The sequence below is a fragment of the Anas platyrhynchos genome, chromosome 4 (genome assembly GCF_047663525.1).
Source record: "Anas platyrhynchos isolate ZD024472 breed Pekin duck chromosome 4, IASCAAS_PekinDuck_T2T, whole genome shotgun sequence".
Lineage (NCBI taxonomy): Eukaryota > Metazoa > Chordata > Aves > Anseriformes > Anatidae > Anas > Anas platyrhynchos.
In genome coordinates, this window is record NC_092590.1 from 60,527,417 (window position 1) to 60,547,237 (window position 19,821).

General features: G+C 34.6%; 1 protein-coding gene across 2 annotated transcripts in view; it reads right to left on the minus strand.

Moving 5' to 3' along the window:
* Positions 1-19,821, minus strand: part of TBC1D19 (TBC1 domain family member 19) — a 46,419-nt gene that overhangs the window by 20,634 nt on the left and 5,964 nt on the right. Inside the window, exons 2-11 of one of the 2 annotated variants that reach the window (XM_027457289.3) lie at positions 16,598-16,670; positions 15,439-15,484; positions 14,717-14,792; positions 8,381-8,455; positions 7,399-7,462; positions 6,442-6,488; positions 4,071-4,181; positions 3,184-3,256; positions 2,397-2,435; positions 350-462 (exon numbers count right to left, since the gene is read on the minus strand). In XM_027457289.3, the coding sequence (XP_027313090.1) occupies positions 350-462; positions 2,397-2,435; positions 3,184-3,256; positions 4,071-4,181; positions 6,442-6,488; positions 7,399-7,462; positions 8,381-8,455; positions 14,717-14,792; positions 15,439-15,484; positions 16,598-16,670 (717 nt within the window). The remainder of the gene's footprint in view (positions 1-349; positions 463-2,396; positions 2,436-3,183; positions 3,257-4,070; positions 4,182-6,441; positions 6,489-7,398; positions 7,463-8,380; positions 8,456-14,716; positions 14,793-15,438; positions 15,485-16,597; positions 16,671-19,821) is intronic. The other variant, XM_038178705.2, reaches the window with a different exon arrangement.

The window sequence follows — 19,821 nt, forward strand, 5'->3', positions numbered from 1 at the left end:
GGCAGCCCGATCCAGCACCTCGCCACCCTCTGAGTGAAGAGTTTCCTCCTAATCTCTAACCTAAATCTCCCCTCTTTAAGTTTAAAATCATTCCCCCTTATCCTGTCAGTATCTGACTCAGCCAAAAGTCGCTCTCCATCTTTTTTATAAGCCCCCTTTAAGTACTGAAAAGCTGCAATAAGGACACCCTGGAGCCTTCTCTTCTAATGCCTAAAGGCTGAACGGCCCCAGCTATCTCAGCCTTTCTTAATAGTAGAGGTGCTCCAGCCCTCTGATCAACTTGCTCCGGACCTGTTCTAACATAGTAACATCCTACTTGTGCCGATTTTACTCTCACTTTGCTCCTTACCTCTGGCTGATTAGAAATATTCAGAATGAGGGCCCACAGATCAGCTCGGAGTGCCGTTGGGCATCCCTGACGGACATATTGTTGAGCTGCAGCACTATCTTGCTCTGCTAAAACTGCAAGAAAAAAAGCAAGTAATAAACTGATGTAGTTTAAGATGTCCAAAGTTCACCAAACTTCGAGTACTTCAATTTATTTTTTTTTGGAGTACTGAAAATTGAGACACACTACACAGCCTATGACAGTAAAAGAGTTCTGCAATATTTGCATATATTTGAAGTGGATATTAGTCTGTTAGACCAATAAAAAAAAGTAATAAAAGACTGTATTACCAAGAAACTTTGCATTACACTGGAATTCGATGCACTTTACTCTTCTATTTAGCTTATTACAGTTTTGTGTGCAAGCAATGGTTCTGAAAGATTTATTTTTGGTGCTGTTTGTTATACAGAGAGAATTCAAGCATTTATTTTGGCAAATTAAACACACATGAAGGCAACAAAGAAATCAAGAGAATGAGGTTAGTCCGTTACCTATTTGACTGATAGCTGGAGTGTAGCTTAGCTTTACATGCACGTAATATGAAGATTCAGGAACAGGGCTTACAATCTGCTTTTCCAGCAAGCATTAGCTAAAGGGAAAATATCTAAAAGGTTTGGAAGGATGAGGTTTGGAATTATAAACCTACTGAATTATCTTTTTCTCTCTCTTCTGAAGTACTGAATAACTGGTCTACAAATTTTCTGTTTAATGAGCAGAGCTCTTAACACAGATGGCGTGTCATCTTTTTTTCCCCCCTAAAGAATGGGGCAAAAAGAAAAAAAAACTGTTTACCTTTCTGTTTCTTACTGAGACACAAAGTATGAAAAAGTAGTTTTGCTACATACAAGATTAAGTTTTACAACACAATAAAGGAATTACGAATTAGATTATAATAAAATGTAGCTCCTCAGACTAGGTCGTATGTATTGCATAAAAGAAAATCAATGCACCCATGGCAACCAAGGACATAAAGAACACTTTATGTTCTAAAATCCAATAGAGCATGCAAAAGAAATCCCACTGAATGAACTTAAATATTCATGGTCAACACTCTAGCTTACACTTTTACAAGTTTCCATGTCTTTGCACGTACAAAAAGTTAAGACCAACTGTGTAATAGAGGCTGCTCTAAAGAGACAAGATGAGGACTAAGAGTTACATTGTGGATTTAAATGAATGGCTCAGTAAGTTTGGGTGGAGAATTGATTTGGAGAAAAAAGAAAAGAACAGGGAGATGGACAGCACCCTAATGAGTTGCACTTGGATCAGAGAACAGACAATGAACAGAAGGACCACAAAAGGAGAAGACAAAGAAAGGTCATTGTTTTGTTACTACAACAACAAAAAAGGGATGGAGGACTTTTGAGATGGTATCCACCCCACTTTTTTCCTTTGATAATGTTTTGCACAAATCACAAGAAACTGTAAGTTGCATATATTTCAAACATTCCCTGCACGTACACTCCTATAAGCGAACTGGAACTAATAAATGTTTTTTTTTTCCTTTCTGGATCAAGTCTCAGCCATCACAGAAACTCCTAACCTTTTTCAGAAAAAGCTGTATACATGGTAACTAAGTATTGCAATATTTAGCAAGTTCTGCAACTGCAAATTAAAAAGACGTTGTTCTGACGCACTGGCGTAAAACCCATTTCATTAATGAGAACTGTGTGTGCAGGGAAGGGAGTCCAGAGTCTTGTGATTTTAAAATGAAATTCAGTAGCAGCATAAGTTAAGTCATCACCAAAAAGTTATGTGCCTATGCTTCCTATTTCATTTTAATGAAATATTTGTGGAGTTATTTATCTGATAGCTACTGGTAGGCTGCAATGCTTGCTTTTCTGCCCTTGTCTAAATTACAATGTTATGACTGCCTATGTTTTGTTTGTCTGCCTACCTTGTTAAAATTCTAAAGGCATAGGAGGTATGAAAGTACAAACTGTATTCGTACTACTCATAGGTTTCTGTTGTTGGTGTTTTTTTTAAACAAATGAAAACATATCCGTACCTTTTTGTCCAACACGTACATGTTCATTTTCAAAGAACTCTAGGAAATAAAGAAATAGAAATGAACTACAAAAAATAAATTAGAAAAAAATGACACTCAACCCAGTAAAGTATTCTGTATTTTTACTACACATCACTAGCAGTAAAAATCAGCTGAATGCAAAGTCACTAAATATTAACCTGCATCAGCATCAATGTTTTTTTCCAAGAAATACGAAGAGATAATACCAAAGAATTTCTTCTCATCTGAAGGACACAAATACAAAAGTAGCACTACACTGCAAAAGCCAAGACTTTGAATAGGTAAATTTCCATTTAAAAAGAAAAATAACTTCAGTGTTTTCCATTTTCACATGAAGAGGCCATTTTAAGACCCGTTTATATAGGAATAATTGTATACCAGGAAAAACAACAGAAGATATTTGTATATATATGAATCTGTTAGTGGTGTCACACTGCAGGGTTGACTTAAGATTTATCAGTATTTTCTGTAGTTTTGGAGACAGAAAAGTTTGTTCTCCAGGCTTGATCCTGAAGTGTTCAACCACCTGAAATTAACATATTTTCAAGCTGTAAATATGCTAATTTTAAATCTTCAAATCTGACCCTTTGTATTTTCAATGTTGCTTATTATTAGCTGTATTTTACCAAGAAAATCATTAAATTCATAGGTGCAGAATAAATATTTATGGTTCATTATGGAAAAAATACACAAGCTACTTGATATTTGCACTGTATTCTATGCATTATTTCTCTAAGTAAATGACTAAACCACAGCATTTACTAACCAGGAGGCACTTGTGCTGAATCATCAATACCCAGCTGTCCCGTATTTAAGCCTAGTTCACTGAAATCTTCTTTCTGAAAACAAACAAACAAACAAACAAAACAAAACCGTAACAAAGTAATTAGTAGTGTTTAATTCTCTAAGTCATGAGATTTCTTCTGAAAGGTTTAATGCAAATATTTTCTAAACCAAACACAGTTCTTTTAAATGCATATATATGAAACACGATCCCAGTTTTTTTAAAGAGAAAAATCTCACATCAATACTTAGTCTAGTGTCATTTTTCATGTTGACTATGAAATACGCCTGTATGTAATAAAGTGGGAAATGAGAGATCAGGTTAAGGATAGCATAAACTCCTCAGCAACCTTCTCAGTGGAGCCTTAAGAACAGCTCTCTTATCCTCCAATGATAACAGTTGTATTCAAGCGCTTCCTTCCATTTACAGTCTGACAGTATAACAAGATTTAAAATTACTTTAAGAGAATATCAGACACTGATTGTCAGCTTACTTGATCATGTGCAAGCTCAAATAAAACTATAGAATTCATTACAATAAAATGCGTCTTTAGAGTTTACCTTCACAAAAAAAAATGAAGAAAATATACATATGTATATTTTTGGCACAAATCAACAGTGATGTGGCACAAAATGGAAATTTCTCAAGTGACAATTTATTTTTTATATTTTATTTTTCATTAAAAACTACTTTTAAAAAGACTTTTCTATGCTCTGTTTTAACCGTTGACCCACTACATGTTCATACTGATTTTCAGTTTCAAAAGGAGAAACTTACTCAATTTTAATGTTATTATTGTTTAGAATCTTGTTCATTAGCAAGGCAAACTAATTTTTATAGAAACCTCTTGTAAGAAAGAATATACTTACCAATTCTGGAATATCTTTAACTTTTAGAGGAACCTGAATTAGCCCCAGATGATTTCTGAAACTAGGTTGTTCTCCATTCTCATAATTTGGGTTTCGAAGATTCATCAGTACCTTAAAAATGGTAGTTCTGTCATTCCTTGCACATTTTCAGAAATTTACATTCAGAAATGTTCTCAAAATCATCAGTATTGTAAACAGTACATTTGGCATAAGACCATTTCCTGAAACTATCATATGTATAGGCCCAAATTACATCAGACCATATATCAACTTTTCAAAATCACAAAGGAGCCAAATTGTTCAGGATGCAAATATATTCTACTTTGAAAACTAAGTCCAAATTATGAAATAAAAAAACAGAAATAATTTTTCATATATGAGATTAAGTGCTGGTTACATAGTGAAGTCTTAAAAAAAAATCAGCTTCTTTATCAAAGCTATTTGAACACTTAAGAATATCCTCCTGATGGCTACAATATCTAGAATATTCTATAGCACTACTTTTTTTTTCTGAAAGAATTTTTATTCATATTCTTACATTGGCAATCCTATGTAGCATTCAATCAAAGCACTATACAATTTGCTACTACAATCATTTCTTACTAAATAACAATAACTCTAAACACTTCCTTCTATTTGAGTTTTTGTTTTTTTTAAACAAATTTAAAAATCTAAAGTAAGGGTAAAATTTAAGAGACAAGGACTCAATGTCAAGATAAATAACTAGACTATATAATGGAATTTCGTCTGTTACATACTCTAATTTCATGGGTATATATTTTGATATTATAATGTTAAGCTGACAAGGTTAGTTTCTAAGATAAGTTTCTTGCTCTTATAAAATTCTACAACATTCTATCTCTGTAATTCTCAGTCTTCTAAGTATTCTAATATCACATAAACTCATCATCAGACTTATAAATTAAAAGATTAACGTAATAAACTACATACTCTGGAAAGAAAATATTTTAAAAAAAACGGTCACTGGATAAGTCCAAAATGAAAATGGATTCATTTGCAAACATCTGTAAACTCAAGACTATATACACAACTTGATTGTGTATTTAAGTGATGGAAAACGAAAATTAAAATTTGTTTAATTAAAAATTTCAGATATTTCTAATTGGACAAGAAGCACTCTTTAGAAATGTAATACAATGGACAGAAAGTTTATTGTTGGATTCAGAAATGTACTGGCAATTCATAACCATGAAACATTTCATACGTAAATCAGAAATATGATACATTTTCTCTACCACTACAAAAGACATTCCATTAGACTTGTACTAAATCACATCAAACATTAAAATACATTGACTCTTGACTGATGATTCACTATTAGACATCTACATTTTATTCTGCAAATGAGGAGGCCATCTTAACTCTATAAATCCACACTGTTATGTCCTTGATGATTTGGTTCCTGTATAACTGACAAAATATACAGATGCAGTTTTTTTTTATTTTATTTTCAATCTCATTTTAACCCCAAACCTCCTACTGTGTCAGCATTAAGTTCACCGTCATCAACAAGGCTTCTTACTCCATTGTTAGTTCCTATTCTAAGCATAGCTGGTAAAGCAAGTTCTGTTTTATTAAAACATTTCGTGCTTGAACCATGCAAAATGATGAGTAATACTGTCATTTTGGACTTTAAAGATTCAGCAATCACATAATCTCATTTTTGTAATGATATCATTTGGTTATAGATAAAAGAGTTCAAATTCCACAGAGTTCTGTTACATTTGATTTTTCACATTCGTCATACATGACCTAAAATTTCAACCAACCTTTCAACCTGATTTCAATCAGTCTATCAGTTTCACACATTGCAATTTATTTTATTTATTGCTTAATGTATTGCCATTTAACATCTAAAATGAATTACGAAATAAGATGGAGCTACTCTTATAGAAGATATTAACCTTAACTAATGATCCAGTCAGACACTGGTGTTCTTAAAAAGAGAAAAGACCCTGAAAAAGCTGCAAAAGCTAACCTGAATGAAAGAAGGACCCTTTAGTAGCAAAAGGTTTGCAAACTGTAACAAAGTAGGGCAAGGGAATTGTATGGGTAGGTCTCACACTTTGTTCTAGGAGTACTAGGCAGTACTATTATTAGTCTTTGTCTCAGTGTAAATATGCATATGGACAATTGCCAAAAAAAAAAGATACTGCAAATCCTTTTTATGAGCTTTCTATTATATTACTCAATGTACAATCATCCCCATCATACCAATCATGCTTTTTTGGAATAATAACAAATTGTATTGCTTACCAGTCTCCTTGAGACTTAAAAATTACCTTTCCCACCTCACATAAAAGACTATAATGGATGCAATTCAATCACTGAGTTTTTTCATGATACTTACTTCAAGAAAATCTTTAGGTGCATAAACAGGCCGGAAAAGACTTAGATCTGAAATAAGATTTCAATGATTACTTGTTAAAACCAAAAGAGATTAAAAATGCATGCAATTTTCCCATAGCTGTAACACAATTTAGCAATTTCAATAACGCATTACACCAAAGATTAAAAAAACATCATGACAAATAAAAGAGTTACAACTACAACACACTCTCCAAGATTATGCTACTATTAGTCAGTGCCTTGGTTTTCCTTCATATTTAAGTGAAGAGTCCTAGAAAGCCTTTTATCAATTCCAGGTAAGTTTTTAGATTGAACCACTTTCAGACATGGGAGTGATATAATATTCCAAATAGTTGGCTTTTGTTTGTTTGTTTTTTAAAAAATAGTGAAGATTGCTGAATGAAATATGCTATAGTCAAATAAAAAATAGGGACTTGTCATCAGCAATCCATGAAAGGTATTGGTCACTGTGTAGGTGGTACTCCATGGGATACAAACTATTACCCTAGCAAAATCATTTCTTTTGAGAACTTGGGAATTAACTAACTGTATTTAGCTTTGCTCTCCCAACCGATATGATTGATTATTCTGTGCAAGTGTTATTTTTATATTTTGTTAATAAAATGTCTGAATTTAATCATCCATACTTCTGAACATTTTCTTTCTATTAGCTTGAGTTTACACTAGAAGGGGTACTCCTTTGCTGTATAAATCTCTACAGCATCATAATGAGTATTATGCCATAACCTTTAAGTGCTGACTCAGAGTTAACTCAGTAACTTGAAACAAAATCACAATGAAGTGAATGTTTATGCATAATAAAACATAACAAACCAGAAAAAAAAAAGGACTGAAATCAGTTTACTTTGCATTTATTAATCTTTGACCAATAAATAAGATACATACGGCATTTTTCTATGTACAAATATTTAATGCATGTAATTTTAGTTGATCTTACCTGGTTCATCAGTTCCCATTTCATTCCATTTATTAAGCAGTTCTTTCTGCTCACTTGCAGGCCTCTGAAAGACACAAGAAAGTAACTCTTCTTTTTTAAGGGAATGAGTAAAAAAATATGTAAATTAATGTAACACTTTTAAAAACAGATTGCACTGGCAACACAAACTTACTTTGCTAAAATCCAGTCCCAAGCCTGAAGTTACCTTTTTCTGCAGAAAGTCCCAGGTTCCAATTAAAGGTTGAAAAGGTGGCAATTTAATAGTTTTATGAATATGCTAATGAATTTGAGGCTATTTGATAGTCGGTTTCAGGATTTACCTCCTTTACTGAGGATTTACTGCTTATTCGCTAGAGCTGCTAGACTTTGTCCTCAAATTCCCATCCATGAAAAGCAAAACCAGCTGCACCCTGTATCTCTTATAATGAACTATAGAGGTTTTGCTACATACTGTAGAGAAAAATTGTACATATTGCAAAAGGAGCAAAATGAAGAACAAAACATTCTAACATTGCAATCCAGTTCTGTAATATTTAAAATTAAAGCTTCTAAATGAAGAAATGCAGAATGGAGACAAATAAAACCAGTAATGATGTGTCAGTACTAGCAGTTTGCTGCTTTGCTGGCCAGCAAACGAAGTATATCCATATTGCACACAGGCTATGCAGCTCTAAGTTATACAGCTGAGCCTGCACACAGGAATGCTCTGCTAAAAGCCAATTAGCTCTCCAACATGCTGCTCCCTCAAGAGGCTAATTTGTGCAACAGCAGAGGAAGATCTTACTATAGACTTCTCTCAAGTTCAGCTCAAGCAAACACTGCCACAATCTCTGAAATTTATTCTATACTAAAATAACTTGGATACCAGTCTTGCAGCTCTTGATAACCATGTGCAAAATGGACAATGAACACAAGCTTACAAGACCAGGCTTAACTTCCAGAAAAACATCCATTTGACAACAGAAAGTTGGGAATACATTACCTTCTGTGCTAGTGGGATACTGAGTTCAGTGCACATGCTATTTAGACTTTTTAGAATTCGCTTCTCCCAGCTTCCCTGAAATTCATAAAAAAAAAAAAACAAAACAACAAACAAACAAAAAAAAAAAAACATAAGATTTCTTTTTTTCCCTCTCCAATTTTACCATGACTGACAATATGCAGTTTTATAAAGTCATATATAAGAAAGGATGGCAAGAGTCACTGATTGACGTTAGCAAAAACATTTACATGGTTGTTTAAATGGAAACAACAGAGCAAACAGATTTTATCATCTACATCACAATATAGAACCAGTTAAGTGAGTTATTCAAATTTCAAAACTCAAAAAGCACACATTTCATAATTACTGATTTTTGCCTAATGTTCAAGCTTCCTTCCACATCTAACAAATTCCTCAAGAATAAAAAATGATTACAAGCAGGACAATGAACTACGCATACAGTACGCCTCCTCCACTTTGTGACCTGAACAGAATGCAAGTCTTTCTCTACAAAAGATATTTGAGATCACAATGATTCTCAGAAGTTTAAAAAATTATAAATTTGGTGTTCTGTAATGGTGAAAGAGCAGTAGTTCTACAATAACACTCAGGAAATAGTTCACATATCAAAGAGAAAAACAGAAGAAGAAAATACTTCAGTAGCAAGTGGACAGCTTAAAGAGCAATCAGATTCTTCTGTCTATTGCATTAGACTTTGAGCCTACCATATGGTGCCTGATCTGTGGATAATTCCTCTGAAGTTAATGCCTGCTAGTACTGACTTCCTAGTCAACTGACTTAAGATTTTGCTTCCGTGATTACAACAGCACTGGTGGGGTTTATATTTAATTTAGTTTTCTGTGGATGATGAGTCAAGCCCCAACCAAGCAAATGCAAAGACTCCTGTTAATTTAATTTAACTCTATTTATTATTTGTAATTAGCTCTAGACACAAATTCTACAGTGGTTAGATACCATCTAACCACATGCTCCTCAAGCTTAAAGTTCTGTCCAAAATGGGCTGCAGTTTATTAGACAGGAAGCAAACGAAGGGAAGGGCAGATGTTCAAATGTTCTGGTTTTTGTTTTTGTTTAAAAAAGAAAAAAAAAAAGAAAAAAAGAAAAGATTACATCTTATCTATAATTGCTTTGCTTTAGCTTCCGTTTACATAATACTCTTATGACATTTTCCATCAAATGCAATAGCTATCTGTTACCAGTGATTTTTTTCTCACAATCAAGTAATCCTTTTACCTTCTCTTGCATAAACAAAACAGACTGAGTATTGACTGTAACAAATGTTTTCCAGATCACCGTAAATTTTATAATATTCTATATCATATTTTTATTTCACTGTATTAGTGTACTTAAATGCCTTCCAAATGCTACAATTACACAACAGCACGACACAAACTGTTTATTCTCTCATGGATGGAATGAAGCATTTATGGAACCCTGCTTTGCTGCAGAGCATTGATGTGCCAAATTATAAAAAATACAAAAGAAGCACAGAGGTGGATGATAGCAGCTTTGCAAGACTGAGCACCAGCTCACACCAAGGAGGAATGGAGGCTGATACCCTCGGTTTGACTGACCAGAGATTAGTTGGGTTATTGCATCAAACATGTAACACGTTAGTAATAAATACTATCTGGATACTCCAAGCCTTCAGGATTCTGCCCAGTAAAAGATATTCAAACAAAAGTGACCAAATCCAAATAAAAGTGAGGGTCGCACAACCCCTCCAGAAAAGACCTCCTCCTCTCTCCCAAGTGCCACAGGACAGTGGAATTTCCTGCACTGAGTAGAAACAAAATGCAGTATGCCGAGGGGCTAAAGTAAAAGCCAGAGATCACCAATTCATTTCACTGATAGGGAATTACATATACATTTTTAAGATGATTCCTATAATTTTATAAATAAATTTAACACCAAGAAAACACATTGCTGGAATTGCTATGGCTACAAACGATGTATCTTAATACTATAGTAAGGTCATTTATGAACTAAGCTAAATGAAACTGGGTGGACAACAAATAAACTAAAAAGAAATACATCTGAGCTGCATAAACCAACTAGTATTGCTTACATTTTTTTCCCTACTATTATGAATCCCAAAATTCTTTCTTCTAGAAGACTAGATAGCAATGTAATTCCTTCAGAGAGTACCCAACAAGAACTACTCAGCAAGCTGAATTCAAGGTATCTGGCCACAGATATCATTGGCTACATTTTCTCTAATCCAAACCTGAAGATTTCTAAAAGAGGAGAAATGCTAGCAAATATCTTAGTATTGCTCTAGTTCTGATGCTCATGAACTCTACTTTCTCAAAGAGATTTAGAAACTAAGGAAGATGTATTGATTACTGAAGGAAAATGTTTTAAGTGGATCTTTAGCAGTCACAACGTTAAAATTTAATATGTAGTATTGTCATTTAAAAATTTTTCAGAGTCAGTCAGTCTGTTTCAAGAAAGAAAATACCCTACGGATTTCTTATCTCTTCTGGGAGAAATCAGAATATGGATGGTTGCATCTCTATCAGACTTTAGAAAGTTCCTAGTACCCATGCTTTTATTGAAATCAATGGTAGTATTACTCACATTTTAAACAAGGCTGGAGAGTGCTCTATATTGTAACTCTAAACATACAGGTCAGAAAGCTTTTTTAAAAGTATTTCTGCATAGCACGTACAACATGGGGAATCCGGTCTTAGGCAAAAAACCTACCAGAATATGAATACTGAATATAGTAATGGACTCCAAGGTAATTTTCTAATCAAGTTTATTGTTTATATATTGACTTTCTTCAACATACAAGACCTGAAAATGAGCAAAGAGTGACAGAGGAAATGCGAGCAGCAGTAGGGAAGGTTTTGTTTTAGCAAAGCTCAGAAAGGTCTTCACAGATTTGGCTAGAAGCGTGGAGGTAAAGAATCCATTGGAGCAAGGACCAAACTGGTTAGCATATAAGCAATTATAGTCTTCTGTTTTCCTGGAAGTCCAAAGTGCAGGCCACTGGAAGACAACTTATCCTTTCATGTCCCTGTATTTTTAGCTACGTAGCTGATGCTACTCAAGTGGAAAACACTGAGTTACCCTTAAGATTTCCTTATGTAGTTCATTAGAATTCTTGTTTTTGTGAATGCACTCCAATACCCTAGTTTTAAGAACTGCCACGCCTTCAAGAAGGAACACTGTACTGCAAAAGATCCCCCAGAGTTACGTTTCTCGCTGCACAAATGTCAGACAAAAAATATCATTTTTTTCACTAGAGATAGATTTTGAAATAACAGAAGAAAACCTCAAAGAATGGTGAACAAAAGAAGCACCTAACAACATGGGTTCTCCAGAGCCAGTACAGTATCTCAGCTTCCTTTGACGATGGCTAGTTGATTTAATGTTGCCTTAATCTGGAAAGCAACACCTTTCAAGCAACAGGGTAGGAAGACCTACTCCAACACAGAATGGGCTTCTCCTTTCCTGTTTTCTTGCTCTTTATTCTCTGTTACTGGATGCTGGGGCATCATTTATTATCTAGCAATCTATCTCCTCTTCACATTTACTTGATTTACTTTTCTGTCAGAACGCAACCTGAAACATCAAGCTCCTGGCTTACAGCTAAAAAAAAAAACAGGAAAAAGGAACTGTATGGATTAAAACACAGTATTGCAAATTTATGACTTATATATTTATGGGACTTTCATGATAAGAGTTCCTGTTGAGAATTTATAGTGTTTGGCTCATTGTGAACTTTGTAAGATCTATATATGACACAATCAGAACATAGCTGCATGGGAGGTGTCAGACTAGAAACACTTCCTAACATTTCTTTGCACTCAGCTTCTTATTCTTTAGCTGTTTGTCCTTATCTTTATGTTGTCCACTTCATTTCTATGTTGCTGTTTGCAGCAGAGTTCTCCTAAATCAATCAAAGCCTTTCCTAGTGATCCCCAAGAGTGAACCAAATAGCTGATAAGGCTTGCAATCATTTCACCTCATCAAAATACAGATAAAAAACAGTTAATACAGGAGTCTAATGGATTTAAGAACTTTTCAACTCACACCAGTCTCTGCTGGGCAGATAAAGCAAGTTAGCCAAGTCCATATTTTTTAATCCTAGAATTTAATGCTAACACCTAGTATGCATTAAGATGCCTACGTTTTAAGAAATAATTCTGCTATTTAACAAGGCGGGAAGAGGTTTGTTTAATCATTTTCAGGAAAGCTGTTTTTCTTTTGATATAACAAAAAGAATACAGTATATAAACTTCAGGCTACCGGAAAAGAATCAGAAAACATAACCAATTTGAAAAGCAAAAGGGTTAATTATGAACATTTTAATATCTACTGTTAAAAAAAAAAAAAAAAAAGTAAGTAGTTTTAATTACTGATTCATGCAAAGTAATTTCAATAAATTACATCAAAATAAGATGCTTTTCAGCCAGTATTACCCTTCTTTCCAGAATACTGAGGTAGGCCAAAATTAATTAAGATAGAAGAGGATAAAGAAAATGCTAGCAAACTGATAACAATAGAAATAGCACTTTAAACAGTGCCTGTGAATAACAAAAATCAAATATGACGTACATGGAAAACATTTTTCTACTAGGACAAGTTTTGTGGATAGCATCAAAATATTCTTCTTCAACTGTTGGGATGCTAACAGACAAGTAAAATGAAAAAGATCTACCTACAAATAAAACAAAACCAGTCTTCTACCTTCAAAACATTAATTAGATTTCTGATACCTAGTGGAAATAAATGAGTAAATTTCTATTTTTAGTTTACCCCCAGAGGTATCGGCAATCTGTATAATTGCATTTTTGCTACTTCCAAATATTTTAAGTAAACAAAAACAAAATCAAGGAAATTGACTTCAAAAACATTTTATATTGTTCGCTGTTCTTTATTCAAACAAGTAACATAATAAAATTTAGTTATGATTCTACTGCTCTGATCATCCTTTTTTTTTTTATTAGTCCTACTACTTACAGTGATAAATGAGTGCATCTTGAAAATCAAATTCTCTCATATAAATTGGTGTTCTTAGAAAACATGTAAATTCCCTAACCATGTATTTATGCAACTTTGCAACTGTTACCATTTATCAGTAATTCCCTATGAAAAGGATTTGTATGTTTTTATTGAAGAGTTGTATTTCAGGAAAGGGTTTAGAAGCAGATAGGGATGCCTAATACTCTGAAATAGATCTATGAAACTTTGAAACAAGTAAACAAAGGACTTCTTTTCATTCCTAAACTATCAGAAGAACTGCTGTTTCCATACAGCGCTAAAAATATTGTGCAATTTAAGTATTATATACACCTTATAAAATAATAACCAACAAATCTTGCTCAGACAAACATATAAATATATAAACACATATATGAATGCTATTGTGCTTTTTGCATTAGTAAATTGATATGAATGATTATTTTGGTGAAGTAAATTGTGGCATCGCATTCCACATCACAGAAGAAAATTTGTTTAATACAATCTTTGTCCCCAAATGCTACAGACTGAAAACCCAGGGCAGCAAGATGAGACTTACTGGAATAAGCAACAAGATGATTGAAAAAAGTAACACAATTTGTTGAATAACTTATAAGAGAATACTGCAATATATTTCTAGACACGGCTGAGTTAAATACAATTTTATCCTCACCACAAACATTCTGGTTAGATCGTACTCTTGAATATGGAAAGAAAAAAAAGCTTTATGAGGAATTTTTATTTATTTGATACGGCATGTAAAAAAAAAAATCCAATGAAGTAAAAATATTCTTTTCCTGACATCCAATATCTTTGCTCAATCTTTTACAGTCTTGTTTCTCTTATTTTCCTTCAACAGTTCTTAACCTCCTTATCTCTATAGTTTTCACCTTCCTTTCACATTTCTAAGTACTGAAGGTATCTCTTCCTGAAGATCTCATGATCTGCACAGCCTGTTGACTTTCATTGCAAAACTGCCTACCTGTATCTTTTCAAAATAGTATTTTTGTAACTCTAAGTAAAATGACTAATATCTACACTTCTTTTTCTCAACAGAATCAAACTTTCCTTCTTGTTATGTTTTACATGGTCTCTATTCTGTAACATTCAGCTACCTGCCAATATATCCTACTTTGTTCATGGTTGGAGAATTACTTGAGCATTTTTGCTATGTATATAAAATATCAAATATACAATGTCATTATTAACTTTAACACACATACAATTACATGTTTTTTGTAAGGTATAAATGCTAGAAATTGTACAATAATGTTAAAATTGAAATAAATGTCAAATAGCCTAACCAAAGATCTATTAAGAACTGTAAAATTGGTAACAACCAACCTGTGCTTTCCTCATATAAGCTAATGGTTCTTTCATGTGCTCAGGAGGTGCTGCAGGATGACAGGGTGAAGGAAACCTTGAAGAAAGTATAGTACATTTTAAATGTTCAGATCTTTATTTTGCTTAATTAATTACTTGTAAACTTAAACATATATTTTTTATGAGAACACAAGTAAAAACACTGTGTATGGTGATCGAAACTAAAAATAAGCATTATTTTTAAAATTATTTCTTCAGAATTTCCTATGGACACAGAGAATGTAATACTATTAGTAACATTACAACATGAGTTCTTCTGGTACTAAAACCAGTGACTTGTTGCCAAACATTTCCTCTGGCTTAATTTTATCTGTCTCAAACATCTTTCAGGAAACAAAATTTACCAAAAGCATTTGTCATAGCCTGAATTTTCATTTATTTAAATGCATTCAATCAGTCCTCATCATAAGAATTTGGGAAAGCCTCCCAAAGTCTCCCCCAAGTTTTAGCTGGTAAGGTCAGTCTTGTACTTGCTGAATAAATAACAAAAAAATAACTGTACATTTGAGTCCAGTATTTTCACTAGGATGAATAAGAAAATAATGGTCCTTTAAAATAGAAATGAGGTTGGCACCCCTGGTATGACAGATCTTGCAGATAATAACAACATATCAGCGTAACAACATAAAGGAATTAAATCACATGAATGGAACTTATTAAATAAAAACACTAAATAAACTCACACGTTGAGTTCACTATAAACAGCATTCTGAAGCTTCTTTTCCCAACCTGTTAAAATGAAATAAAAATCAAGAATACAACTTTAGGAATTAATACTAATGGAACATGAAACAGAGGTTGCTTTAGAATCATTAGAGTTCTCTGTCCTGTCTCAATTCACGTCTACCTACCAGACAGACAGGAAGAGATGAAGACAGGAAGAGATGAACCTAATTAAGGTAGGAACAATTACAAGTTCAAGTCTGTATAAAGGTTGAATATCTTTTATTTCCATCTGCTATTCAAATAATTATAATACAGCTTTGGTTAAATAACTAGTTGGTAGTTTTTCAAAAACATATTGTTAAAACAACTATAAATATTAATAGACACAGCATTCCTGGTGATTACAGATCTTGTATCACTTACCAAATCTTCACATTATAGTTACGTATCCTACAGCTTCCAGAGGAAATTGGAAATTTACCTAGGGGTAAACTTTTCAAGAGTACCTCCATGAATGCTGTTTTCATTTTTATAAAGTGACTAAACTCTCGTATCATTCATAACTTAAAAAAAAATTACCAGTATCTTGTAAAATGATAAAATTACTTCTTTGGATGGCACATTCAAAATGTTGCTGTAATCCAAGAAATTCTTCCCTCTCGATTTGTTCTATCCTGTTTAATAATCTGATAAAAGTTCTCACAAATCCTGTTGCATTGTCTGTATTTTAGCAATGCCTCACACAATCTCCATGTTGAAGTGCTAACAACTTCAAAGACAACTTCAAATTTTAAACTACATGTATCACAACACACCTAAAGTAAAAACAACTATTTTTTGTTATGAGTTCCATACACAAAGATGTGTCTTGCTGAAATAAGGGCTAGGTCTCAGTCATGCTTAAACCTACTGTAAATTTTAATTATTTAATTCCATTGGATTTACTGAACACTGCAACCTACAATCTTTCTTCTATTGACTACGTCTTATTTATAAAAACACAGCTAACAATTAATTGATACATAAGCTAATTCAGGCAGAAAATTATAAAAAGTTCAATAGTCTTACAGGACTCCATCTTCTTCCTTTTCATAGAATCATGGAATGGTTTGGGTTGGAAGGGACCTTAAAGGTCATCTAGTTGAATGTTAGTAGAAAGAATGAAGTATTACAAACCTGATGTCTTCAGAAAATCTTTAATATCTTCTTTCAGTGATTCCAGTTTAATTTCAGGTTTGTGTAGGCTAACCTAACATGAAAAAATCATAAAGGAATAAATTAATAAGCATAAAACATTCACTAAAAAGAAAGGAATCCGTGTATTTTAAGTTATGAATTAAGAAATATGCATGCTTAGTGTTACACAGCAAACTGCCTCCTACTAACTTGAAGGTGGTAGCTACAGTCAAAAATGTCAGCCAACTTTTTCCTAAATCAATCTTTGTTTTTACATCAGTGATAAAAGCTGTACATGGGTAAAGGGAGAGGACCTACCGGTGGCATACAGGTTTTTGACATTCTGAGGAATCACCCTACATACATAGCACAAATGCCAGTTTCTACACAGTAAAGGATTGGTCACTGATATGAAAGGATCAAACTGAAAATGTTCCACAACTTCTCGCTTAACCTGGCAGGTAACAAGTGCCATCTTCAAACTTCAGCTAAAAGCTGTGGACCAAACATTCTCCTCTGCAGCTCTGATTATAAGGTATATACAGTCCCTTGTAACAAAATCCACTTGACACAAGCCAACAACCAGCTCCACAGCCCTACCATGAAGATGTTGCTGCAGATTTTTCAGCAGCAGCAGGAGCAGCTGCTATAGCATCTCTTCCTGTAGACAGACCAAGAAGAGAAGAAAAACAGACCAAAAAGCTCCAAATGGACATCAGTCAGAAACCCAGGAACTTCGTGAAGTGACTGTAACGCATAGTTTCCTAAACAAGAAGTGCAGCCATAGCCAACTGGCACTGGAGGATAAATCTAGAGGGTTGGAAAAGAAGAGCAAGCCTGTCTGCAGACTTGAAAATATCACTGGGAGCTCCGTGTGAAACTTATATGCCTTGCTCTGGCAATGCTGGGGAGTTCGAAGCATATGGCCACATCAGCTACCTAGAAATCTGAGATACCGCTTACCAAAATCTACTCAGCAGTGTTGCAGCCATATCAGCTGCTGATTCTATTATGATAAATTGTGCTGCTTATAAACACTCACTGCCAGCTCCTCAGCAGTGTGCCAGCACTAACAGCACTGCTGACAGCACGGCAAGCTTTCACTCCTTCATACAGCCAGCTGAAAAGGGGAAGGGATAAAAACACAGAGACTGAGCATCAACATTTTGCCGTTTTGGGCCACCTTGTTATTACAGGTAATGAAGGTTTTTGGATTGGGTGCATTGACTGCAACAGCAAAGAGGCTGCAAGCATGCTTTTGGAGATGGAAAGGTCATCGTAAGGACAAACCATAAGATGCAGGGAGTTGCTTGATTCTCACATCAAATGACAAACGTGTTCTGTTCAGCAGCACAGCAAATGCTGGCAAAGGACCATCACTAAAAGCAGGCTTGGTGCCTCCCCTGTATGAATTCAAAATAAAATAACATACTTCAACCCAGGCACCTCGTGCCTTACTTCAGAGTTCTTTCTGAATATTTTGGTAAATTTTGTCTCCTGGGTTAAGTATTGCCAATTTTAATGCCACAGTCCACAGGGCATTTATCTGTGGGTCCTGTAGTATACGCATGCTTCAATAATCACTTCCAGATATGCAAAATACCCTCAGAAACTCAATTCATTGACAGATGATGAATCACAACATGAGAAAGCTGAACAATGTACTAACAAGTTTGTTGACTGTCCTGAAAGTGCAGCAGTGCACCAAGTGACGAATGTGCAGACAGGAGAACAATATTTCAATTCCCTGTTGTACATGAAGCTGCAAAATTGGGGCTTTTGGCTCATTAAAGAGATTGTCAGTATCAATGTCAGACCCCTTGTGTGTGTGTGTGGATTCCTGGAAACTGACACGGGATGTTGTGAGAGGGGAAAAAGGAGCTCAGTCTCTATGGAAAGCTTCCCATTTTCCCTGTCAGGCCACACAGTATCACCGAGGTACACTGCAGCTCCAGAGCAGTAGAAGAGATAAAACCAAAGCAGGGAACCCTTCACGTGCTGCAGGGTGGCAGTCAGGAAAGAAGCAGGATGGCTCTTCAGGGAAAACCTCCATGGTTTATGCCAGCAATTCACATCCACCTGTTACCGTCGCTGCTTCATGCCCCTTTGTTCAGTCAATTCCTATTTCACAGCTAGCTCTGCTTGCAGCAAACATGCTGCTGAGAATATTTATTACAACTTTTATATTTTAGTCCATTTCTTGTGTCCTTTTCTTTCTCTTGAATGCAAAACACCCTACTGAGTCAAATTTTTGTATAAGAAACATGAAAATTTCCCCCAAAATTATGTTCGTTTCCGCAGAGGGCACTTCTGTCCCACTCTTGTCATTTCAGGATGTGATCCCTAGAGCCTCTTCCCATTTCCCAAGCCCCCTTTCTACCTTTCCTTTTGTTCCTTCTGATTACAATCAATGGACCCCTACAGTGCCAGACAGAGCCACAGAGCCACACCAGCTGCTGCTGTTAAGGGCTCATTGCATACTGCATTGCTGATCAATGTGATACCCGAAATGTGAGTACCTGGCAGCCAGGCCAGCTCGGGGCTGAAACAGCTGTAACACAGAAGAACACATCCCAGGTCTGCATAACATAGCCAAATGCAAAAATACTGGAACTAGATGGTATTTTTAACGTCCCTTCCAACCTGAGCCATTCCATGATTACAACTTACTCCTATTAGTTAATTTTCCTAATAGTTGTCAATATTATGTTGCAAACACCATTTCAGTATTTTGGTAGGTTTTGTTTGCTTGTAAACTGCTCATTACAATGTACTGCTGAAATACCGTTTGCATTTTCACCACTATGGCTTTTTGGTAGCATGAAAAACACATTAACAAAATTTTTTTCTATAGAAAACATTACTGTGATTTATGCTGATAAAAATGCCTGCCTGCAGTTTATTGGGGGAAAAAACACCTTGAGGTGATGTACTGATGAATTGAATTAATTTCCTGCATGACCAAAATACAGGGTACACACAAGCAGACTCTCCAATTTCAATACACACATCTTGATAAAAGATTAAAAAAAAAGAAAAGATAATCTTCCAGGAGTCTATCAAAGGCAGGGTAAAGGAGCCGGAGCAGTAGAAGTTAAAAACCTGTGAGGGCAAAAAACAACAGCCAGACCAGGGAAGAAGTGATGCTATCCAGTGGCTCAACCAGGCCAAGACAGAGTCCTAAACAGAGAAAGAGATGAATGGAGCACATTTGAGCAAACAGT